The following is a 10,597-nucleotide window of genomic DNA, read 5'->3' on the forward strand; positions in this document are numbered from 1 at the left end:
GGACATGAATGTTTTACATGCGAAGTTCGAACCATTCAGTCTTGCATATCACTAGAGTGTAGCTGCTTATGTAATCACTTCTCTTTTTTAAAGTGATCCGTACTCAGTTTTTGTTTCAAAACTGCAAGTGGTCTTCTACCCGTACTCGTATTGCACCTAAAGCTGTCTACTGATATAAAAACTGTGCGTCAGTGGAGGTGCTTCAATGCAATCGCTTACCATATTTAATTTGAACATTCCGGAAAGCCTACATCCGATCCGCGTATTCATGCCTCGTTTATCGTAAGTTTACAGAAACTTGTTGGCACGAAGCAAAATTAACTAATTTATGGCGGGGACAAAATACGCAGGCAGCATGCCGCTGATGTGTGGATGTATATGTGGCATATATTTCTGGTGTACGATAGACTAGATATGCGTAGCTGCACTGAAAGCTTCATTCTGTTCCACTGCCTGATATTTATCCCGTTGATTTGTAAATTATCCCTCTTTAGGATTCCTCACATGAGTTGCTGTAGTGCATTTCTACAAGGGTTCACTCAATGGCTACTCGTAGTAATAATCGGAGTTCAATGGTGCATCCTCATAACCGATGTGGTCAACATCAATGTGAGGTCGTCTCTGCTCGGGATAATTAGAAGTGGTAGTGACGCCGTTCCGGAGGCCGTAGCGTCCACCATACTCTTTTGCGACGCCTGCATACCAAATGTTTTGGGCAGCTACTGTATGCTGCGGCGCCTTAACAGGAAGAACTTTGATGGGAGCTGCATTGAAGACGACGTCAGCAGAGTCCATAGGGGCTGTGCCAGGCTCGTTCGTGTTCACAACAGCGCGGAAGCCATATCTGTCTGCAATGTAGTTCACGTGACGGAAGACGCCGTTGACGTCTCTGTATCCGTATGCGCCTGTCTTCGTGTTTTGTGCGTCCGCCCTTTCGATTCGATACTGCTGGTTGCCCTCGTGGTCGGCGATGTTGTAGTCAAACTTATACGGCCTCCCAGTCTGCAAAGAATTACCAAATGGAAGACGCACAGTGAAACTCAAAGCATTAAACCATGAAATGCTTACGCGAAGAACAGTTTTTATAGGTATTCATAGCAATAAATAGCAGGCAATCATAACGCTGCTTTTATTATCGGACGTGGGCAAGCATGCAGTGGCATCAAGTAGTTATCAACGAAAAGCTTTGTAATATCGGACGCCGAAAAATGAACAATATTGCACTGAATACCTGACAATTCTTTTGCGATAGAGCTGACGAAGTGTGGTCAAATTATTCGGCAAACCGCTATTGAATAACAGGATCAATAACCGGTGCCTTTCAGGGTAGGCATGTTTTAGTGGTGTTATCCGCTGCATTATGTGTCACTCCGCTCTGTGATGTGTGATCCCACTGACACGCAAGTAGAGCGTCGCCTTAAGATTTAACAAAACACGATAAGCGCCAAGATCCATTGCAACAACCAAAAAACCACTCCAAATTATTGTTTCTTGTCTGCTATCGCATTTTGAAAACTTCTTCCCAATTTAGGTGACAAGTTCTGTTCCTAACCAGGTTTTTGAAATTTTCAGTCATGGTATGAGCGTAATTATAACCCGTCTATTGTGGAGCGCACTTGTCAGCTAAGAAAGAAGTCAAAGAGACCCATCACTACTACAGTGATGTTTCTCAGTGATAGTTCCACTGTTTGTGGCCTCCGAGTGGAACATACAATCTGGACACGTTGGCAATGAGTCTTGTCAAGGAGCAGCGAGGACTAAAGTTTGAAATCATGACATGTATGTCATGTACATGATTTACATGCCACACTCATTGTGCACTCGCGCCAGTTTCGCTATCTAGATATACACCAAAATTGGTATTGTGCGATGTGACTGTAAGACGAACATAATGACAGGTGGTCACGTGAAATCCATGACATGCATGACATGTATGGCATGATTTACATGCCACGCTCATGGTGCACCCGCGACCATTTGGCAGGCTTGATATACTGAAAAATTGGTATTGTGCGATTTGACTGTATGAAAAAAGTAAATGACAGGTGGTAATATGAAAAACACCGTTGATCCCTCCGTCATAGGAATCGGGATAACACGAAAGTAAAGCGTGCCCTTACAGGAATAACTGAATGCTTACTGTACATTGATATAAGAGAGTTTGCACAATGTATATTGATGTCTGACAGCTAATTGCGCCGTTTAACGTGTACGCACCCACTATAGTGAACTAGTTTCTAGTTCACTATAGTGGGAGTTCACTATAGTTCACTATAGTGAACTAGTTTCTAGTTCACTATAGCACCCACTTTGATGATTGGTGGTACATCTCCATACCGACGACTAACGTCCATGTGAAATGATTAAACAAACCCTTGTGGTAGCTGTAGTAGTTAACGGTGAAAGCGTAATCAGAAAACGAGGTGTGATAGCCAGAAGAGCATCGCATATTGAACGTAGAACTTGGTCACCATCCCGCGGCATGTTAAAATGTGATTTAACACCACGGCCAGACTAGACGGAAACGCAGAGCGCGTCGTGCCGCCCCGGTACCCCGGCCGCGATTTTTCTCGGGGCGAGCGCGTGAGCATGCAACGTGGTGTTACAGCCAGGTGAGGCAGGCGCGCGTCGCAGAGCTACTCTTGGTTTGTATTGGTGTGATGCTGAGCGAGGCCGACGCTTTTACGACGCTTGGGCAAAGGTCGCCACCTCGTGGTGTGTTAAGGCATTGACAAAATTTGACAAGGCATTGACAAGGCATTGACAAACTTCTATTGAAAACGCGCCGAATGGGACGGACGCGTAACGCGTTGCAGGTGCTAGTCGCGGAGGCCACAGTAATGACGAATTACTTTTCCTTACCACTCCCAGAGGTCATCACCACCCAGCCGACCGGGAGAGTGGTAGATATAAAAGGCGCGTTTGTAAAGCCTCCGGAGGCTGTGACCGTGGCGCAGTGGATAGCGTGCCCGGCATCAGTTGTTGCGGATCGAGCTGTCGTGGGTTCGATGCCTGTTGACGGTACCTTTTTTTCTTTGCCATCTGATTGTGTATATTTTTTCGACGTCGTTTCCGTGACGGAAATACGTCACTGAAGTCTTGGTGGACCCCGGCATAAAACACTTTCGTGTTAAAACAATGACATGCTTGTCATGTATGGGATGATTTCCATGCCACGCTCATGGTGCACTCGGGGCCGTTTCGCTCGCTTGATATACACCAAAATTGGTATTCCCCGATGTGACTGTATGAAGAACATAAAGGACAGGTGGTAACATGGCAACCATGACATGCATGTCACGTATTGCATAATTCACAAGCCACGCTGACGGTACGCTCGCGGCCGGTTCGCTAGCTTTATGCACCAATATTGGTAGTGGGCGACGTGACTGTATGACGAACATAAATGACAGGTCCTAATATGCGAATTATGACATGCATGTGATGTAGGATATGATTTACAAGACACTGTCATGGTGCGCTTCGGCCGCTTTATTAACTGGATATATACCAAAATTTGTATGGCATGACACGAGTGCGAGATGAACATAAATGGCAGGTAAAGCATTGTATATACGAGAATATACGTTTCGTTAGCGTGATATATACGAGACTGAACATGCACGCATGTATGGTAAACATGCGACATATAGTGAACTAAATGCCATGGCATGAATGATTTCATTTGCTTGAAAGACAAGCAAGACGATGTATGCAGCTCTTTGCTGGCTGCTTCGCATTACATGGATTCCCACACTGCGTGAGATCTTCCGGATTTTTTTAAACACGAAAGTGTTTTATGCCGGGGTCCACCACGGCTCCACTGACGTATTTCCGTCACGAATAGGACGTTGTAAAATATAAAGACTAACAGTGGGCAAAGAGAAAAAAAAACAGAAAAAAAAGTTCCGTCTTCGGGAATCGAACTTACGACCCCTCGGTCCGCAGCGCATAGCGCGAAACGATTCGGCCACGGACGGCACGCTCTTCGCAATGCTAACGGCGAACTATTTATACACACCATTTGCTGGTGGCGATGCTCAGAGATCTGTGTTACAGCGTGTTTTCGTTATCATTAGCGAGATGGCGCGAAGGGTTTGAAGAGCGCGCTTTAAAAGTCGCCGCCGTTGCTACGAGCGCCCGCCTGTACAGGGCGTGGTCGCTCGTGCGTGCGCTTGTCTCGTGATCGCGGTGGTTCGCACGTCTTGCGTTGAGAACACGAAGGTCACTTGGCTCACTGCAGCGGCCGCTTTTGCGAAAGGAGCGCGGTGCTCACGCAGAAATAAGTTACAAATGTGACAGTTCCGTCTCATCCTGTGTATGTTCGTTCCGTGCGTCCTTTCTGCTTGAGCAGCGCGTTGCAAGTTTCGAGCTGCTTGCCGTTCTTCGCGTGACAATACAATTTGTTCCTGTAGCATTCATTCCTTCGGCCATGGGGCGAAAGAATGCGCAACAAACGCTCAACTACTTCAGTAAAGACACGTTGCACTTTCGTGTTATACCGTTTCCTATGACAGGGGTATCAGCCATGTTTCTATAAGTGGCTGCCCCGCTAGGCTGATGACTAAATGCAACGGTTTCTTCGCAAGTCAGAGGTCCTTACATATTTCTACATCTCTCTATGAATAAACGAGTTTAGCCGGGGTGTTGTCGTACCTCCCTCTGTCCTATTTTTTTGTGTGCAGTCAATATGTCAAAGAGTAAGCACCAACTAGGCCAGACTCAAATTCTTCTACCACCAAAAGCAGTGCTTGGTCGGAATTGTGTCTTCATTTTATTTTGAGACATATGAATTTTTACTCCAGAGCAGCAGATCGTTAGTTGTTTTCATACAAAAGGGTTAATATTCAGTCAGGCTGTCCCTGTTCAAATTTGACAGCGATGTCGCATCTATCAGGACTTGCCTGGAGTGGTGTACCGCTGAGTGGGTGTCAAATACGACAACGACAGGAATTTGGCCGACTTTGCAGGGAGGCATTATTAAGAAAATGGCGGCGCACAAAAAGATGTTAACCACATGAACGCAAGCATCGACTCACCGCTGAAGCTGTATGGAAAAGCACAGAATAATTATATGCCGGCGACACCTACGATAGTTGGCTCTATACAATTACACTGCAAATAGTCCATCAAATTAACGAGGAATGAGTCTTCGGCGCTGCGCTACTCTTGATCGCGCTTGCTTAGCGGAAATTTTGCGAAGAGGCTGTTGTGCACGCGTCCGCATTGTCCGTAAAGTTGTCGAGTTAACTGTACTTTCATAGACGCCTTTAAAAATTCGCATTCTCAAAAAGAAAACTGTTGTAGTGCCGGTACTACAAGTATGTGCGCTGAGATTTTTTGAATATTGCATGCCTCTTACAAGGCAGGAGGAAAGGAAAACTCTACATCACCACTAAAAAATTCCTTTATCTCAACCAGCAAGTAATGTTCTTTCGAAATAAAGCTAGCAACGTAACAGCTGTGACTACTAGTTATCGCGGATATAATTTTGATGGTATTGAGGAGTATTTGAAGACTTTCTCTACTTCTGAACATATATTTATATTTAATTAAGAACATGAAAAAATTTTGTCGGAGGACACGTACTCTTTATCGAAAACTCCTCATACTTTTGTGCTTTACGTACTTGAAATTAAACTTGAAGATTTATAGTTCATTTGTTGCTGAGTCTCAGGGTCCTTCCACAAGAAATCTGGCAGATCCCACGCACCCTGGGAATCGGTGTAATGCGAAGCAGCCAGCAAAAAGCAGCATAGATCGCCTTGTTTGTCTTTGAGGCAAATGAAATCATTCATGTCGGGAACTCTAGTTCTCTATATATCGCATGTTTCTCATGCATGCATGCACAATCTGGTATATATCATTCTAACCAAGTGTTTTTCAGGTATATACCAGTATGACCTGCCATTTATGCTTGTCACGAACTCATGCATCCCATACCAATTTTGGTATATATATACAGTTAACAAAACAGCCGGAAGCGTACCAATACAGTGCCATGTAAATCATGCACATGGCATTCATGTCATGATTTGCATGCTAGGACCTGTCATTTATGTTCGTCATACAGCCACGTCACGCAATACCAGCGTTGGTTTATATCAAGCTAGCCAAACGGCCGCGAACGCACCATGAGCATTGCAGGTAAATCGTGCCATACATGACATGTACTACGTCATGATTTTTATGTTACGACCTGTCATTTATATTCATCATTCAGTCACGTCGCGCAATTCCAGCCTTCCAACCGACCGCGAGTGCACCTTGACTGTGGCAAGTAAGTAATGCCTTACATGTCATGCGTGTCATGATGTAATGTTACCACCTGTCATTTATGTTCGTCATACAGTCATGTCACGCAATACCAATTTTGGTGTATATCAAACAAGCAAAACGGCCGCGAGCGCACCATGAGCGTGGCATGTAAGTCATGTCATACATAACACGCATGTCATTATTTTCATGTAACCACCGGTCATTAAGTTTGTCATAGAATAACGTTGCGCAATACCAACTTTGGTGTATATCGAGCTAGAAAACCGGCCGCCAGCGCACCATGAGTATGGCATGCAAATCATGCCTTACATGACATGCATTTCACGATTTTCATGATGCTCCTTGTAATTTGTGTTCGTCATTCAGAAATGTCTTGTCACACCAATTTAGGTATATATCCACTAAATTAAACGGCCGCGAGAGCCTCGAGGCCGTGTCATGTAAAGAATGCTATACATGACATGCGTGCCATCGATTTGCACGTTAGAACCTGTCACTTATGTTCATATTACATTATTGTCACGCCATACCAATTGTGACATATATCAAGATAACGAAGCGGCCACAGGAGCACCAATACCGTGGCATGTAAATCATGCCGTTCATGACATGCGAGTGACGATTTTAATGCTATGACCTGTCAATTATGTTCGTCATACAGTCATGTTATGCCATACCAACTTACGTATACATACCATAAACGAGAAGGCCGCCCAGGAGAGCACAAAATCGTTGTGCGGATAGATAGATAGATAGATAGATAGATAGATAGATAGATAGATAGATAGATAGATAGATAGATAGATAGATAGATAGATAGATAGATAGATAGATAGATAGATAGATAGATAGATAGATAGATAGATAGATAGATAGATAGATAGATAGATAGATAGATAGATAGATAGATAGATAGATAGATACGCTCAAATTCGCAGCAGTTCGCTAAGAAATGCTTCGCATTTAATAAATATTCCCAGCACAACGCGACGTAACTGTTGCGCGATAACGCGAATGTCTCGAATGTCTAGATAACGCGAACTGTCTAGAACTGACAGCAGCTGCGCTATTGCTCTTGGCTTGCGAAATAACCAATTGGTCCTGTTTTTACTGCTATGCGTTGTGTGTGGTTTCCGCCTCTTAGCTTAGCGTCAAACCAAACACAAACGCTGTAGAACAATTCATTCGCTGCACTCTTGGAAACGAATGGTTGTCGAGCAAGGAATTTTCACATTTGTGACTAGCACCAAACACAATAAATATTTCCTGTATAATATGTAGCTAACATGGTTGTATGTACACAGATAGAGGCCGATGAAATGAAGAGCATTCTCTGGGGATGTCATACAGCGCAAATGTCCTACCTTTGATGGATAGCGGGTAGGTGCAGGGGGCAGCTGAGGTACATCGTAGTATTCGTAATCGGCATGTGGCGGCTTGTCCAGGACATGGAGAGCGAGTGATTCAGTTGCCAAGAGCATGGTTATTACCTGCGTAAAAATATATCTTGCGGAACTCTGTCATAATACAAGTTGTGGTAGCAGTTCTTTTTATTCAAGGTACATTTGTTGATGCCCCGACCACATTGTAACTTCAGCAAGAAGTTCATCTTTCGGTCATAAAATTCGAAGCAGTTCACTACTCAGTAAGTATTTTCACGCAATGCGTACAACATACCTGAAGTAGAATGTATCAGAATAGTTCCGCTTGAAAAAGCTGTTCTCTTGCTGCTTACTACTGCAGTGAATCAGCACATTGGCAATACATATGCAACAGAGCACCGGTGTCTGTGGACAGTTTCGTCGGAACATTTAAAATAATTTTGGTACATTGTCATTTATGTGAATAAAATGAAGCAATTTAGTAAAAAAATTCTTGAAAAATGCCTTAGCCGCACTGCTACAGCTTTAAGCATTTAACTTTTAAGCACTTTAAGCATTTTCTGCAGTTTCAATGATTCTATGCAGGAAGGACGTTGGCTTTTTTTGACAAATGCTGCCATGTTCTGAGAATTCCTATTTTCACCAGCGTGAAACTATAGTACGCTGCAGGGACCCGTACCACACGCCGGTATAAGGTCCGCTAGTGGTTGAATTTTCTGGTAGCGTAGAGTGGTCGAGCGGGGCTTAGACGATGTGTGTTCTAACCTTCGCCGAGTTGCAACAAGGTTTTGTAAGTAAGCTTTTACTTTGACGGCCAGCTTGCCCATCCCCATGAAGCTCGACTGCTTTGTTTTTGATTGCTGTAAGGCAGAGTCCGCAGGCTCAGAGCACGGTATTTACGTCGGAGTAAAGAGTTGGGTGTTCGAATATTGAATATGAAATGCCTGTCAATTTTTTTCTAATTTCTTGCTGCGCGATAACACTGCGTGATCAGAAGAAAACTGCAGGCTCATGTCCAATCTACAGGGGGAACAGCCTCTAAAATCATTGCACAGTGACACTGTCTATTGGCTTGCCAATATTTACTGTTGAAGTGTTTTCAAGTGTCCTTCAGTTGTGACAAATCTAATGTCTCCCTTACCTCTGGCTCTGAGTTGAATGCGACACGCAAGGAAAAGTGGTATAGCATTTTGATCAATGCCGAATTAGGTACATTTGCAGCCATCGCTACGTCAGATGTAGGACTTCTTAAGAAAGAGAGAACGGTTACCTTCACCTCTCAGCATAATTTATACCCGGCAGTCTATATGGCATAATTTCTTTATAAGGCATCGGAGCTTGCGGAAACAACACACATTACAATATTGCGTCACGAAACATCAGAATCCTAGTTTCCGGTTAGCAGTCAACTGTATGGCTGTTGATTGATTGATTGATTGATTGATGGTTGATTGATTGATTGATTGATTGATTGCTTTATTTCGTCACAGTACAGTGTAACAGGAGGCGGAGGGAAAAGCCGTAATGACGGCTTGAGGGATCTTCCGCCCCCTTTGTGAACAATGGCAGCAGCTGAAAGGACATCACAATATCATACACTTTTTATACATAGCTTATACAACAAAGAAACCTGCTGCAATCTTCTGAACCCAAATAATTGCTACATTGTTTATACAACAAAAAGAGCCGTTAATTCAGCGACACTTAAATGAGACACATCTATACCTTTGCTAATGTAATTATTTAGAATTCGCGGAAGAGTACATCGAAGCATCTGAAAACCATAATTAGTACGAAAGTAAGGAACGTTCCACATTTCTGTATTTCTAGTTTCATAAGCCTTTTCCTTTAAGCAAAGATTCGCCATATCTGTAAACAAAGAGTTTGAGCGTTTGCAGCTAAGACAGTACTCTCGTAGTAGCCTGTATTGATATAGGTCATTCACTTTGATTATCTTATATTTTTTAAACAGTGGGTCGCTAGGTGCCTCAGTATTTTCTTCTGTATTCTCAGTAATTTTGTTAAGTTTGTTTCTGTAGTTGTTCCCCAAACCAAATAGCAATAACTAAGATAAGAACTAAACAGTGATTTGTATATCAATAACTTCACCGAGTTGCGGATGAGGTACCGGATACGGCTGAATATTCCAGTTATCCGGCTTAATTTTAATTGAATATAATTGATGTGGTCATGCCATTGTAAAGAACTGGAGAAATGTACCCCAAGTACTTTCACTGACGTCACTATTTCTATATCTGAGCCTCTAAATACAACGTTATTCTCCAAAGTCACTTGTTGACCTTTCGAATGAAAAACTACGGCTTTTATTTTAGTTGCATTTATTTTTAACTTATTGTTACTTGTCCAGTTGTCTAACTTCTGTAAGACGTCATTAGCTTTATTAGAAAGGATAGCATCTGATGCTGATGGGACAAATATACTCGTGTCATCTGCATAGATAATAAACTTAACTTCTGGGGAGATATGGACAATGTCATTAATATATAAAGTGAACAATAAAGGGCCAAGAATGCTCCCCTGTGGTACGCCTGAAATTATATTTTTCTTATCTGATACTAAATCATTTATCGAAACGAAATGACACCTGTGCGCCAGATAGCTTTTAAGTAACATGAGTGGGAGCCCGCGAATGCCATAATGGTTTAATTTTTCAAATAAAATACCGTGGTGAGTGTAGTCAAATGCTTGTGTGAAATCCACAAACATTCCGACGCATTTACCGTCGTAGTTAAATTACGACGGTAAATGCGTCAAACTTCGGCCTAGTTTATTAAATTCCCGCATTAAGGTAGGATTAACACGCACTTACCTGCAAAAGCATGTTTTAACTGGTGGGCTTTTAGATAATCCTTCGGTCAATGTATCCGAGGTCTGCTGAGGCTTGGCAGAGCACAAATGTTTCCAGGCAACTAATG

General features: G+C 43.0%; 1 protein-coding gene across 1 annotated transcript; it reads right to left on the reverse strand.

The window, feature by feature from the left end:
- Positions 1-546: 546 nt before the first annotated feature.
- Positions 547-7,760, reverse strand: LOC125757795 (adult-specific rigid cuticular protein 15.7-like). Its single transcript, XM_049413956.1, has 2 exons — positions 7,644-7,760; positions 547-1,002 (listed from the first exon to the last, which is right to left on the reverse strand). The coding sequence occupies exons 1-2, from the start codon at positions 7,758-7,760 to the stop codon at positions 547-549; spliced, it is 573 nt and encodes a 190-aa protein (XP_049269913.1).
- Between the last annotated feature and the right edge of the window lie 2,837 nt (positions 7,761-10,597).

The sequence above is a fragment of the Rhipicephalus sanguineus genome, chromosome 3 (genome assembly GCF_013339695.2).
Source record: "Rhipicephalus sanguineus isolate Rsan-2018 chromosome 3, BIME_Rsan_1.4, whole genome shotgun sequence".
Taxonomy (NCBI): domain Eukaryota; kingdom Metazoa; phylum Arthropoda; class Arachnida; order Ixodida; family Ixodidae; genus Rhipicephalus; species Rhipicephalus sanguineus.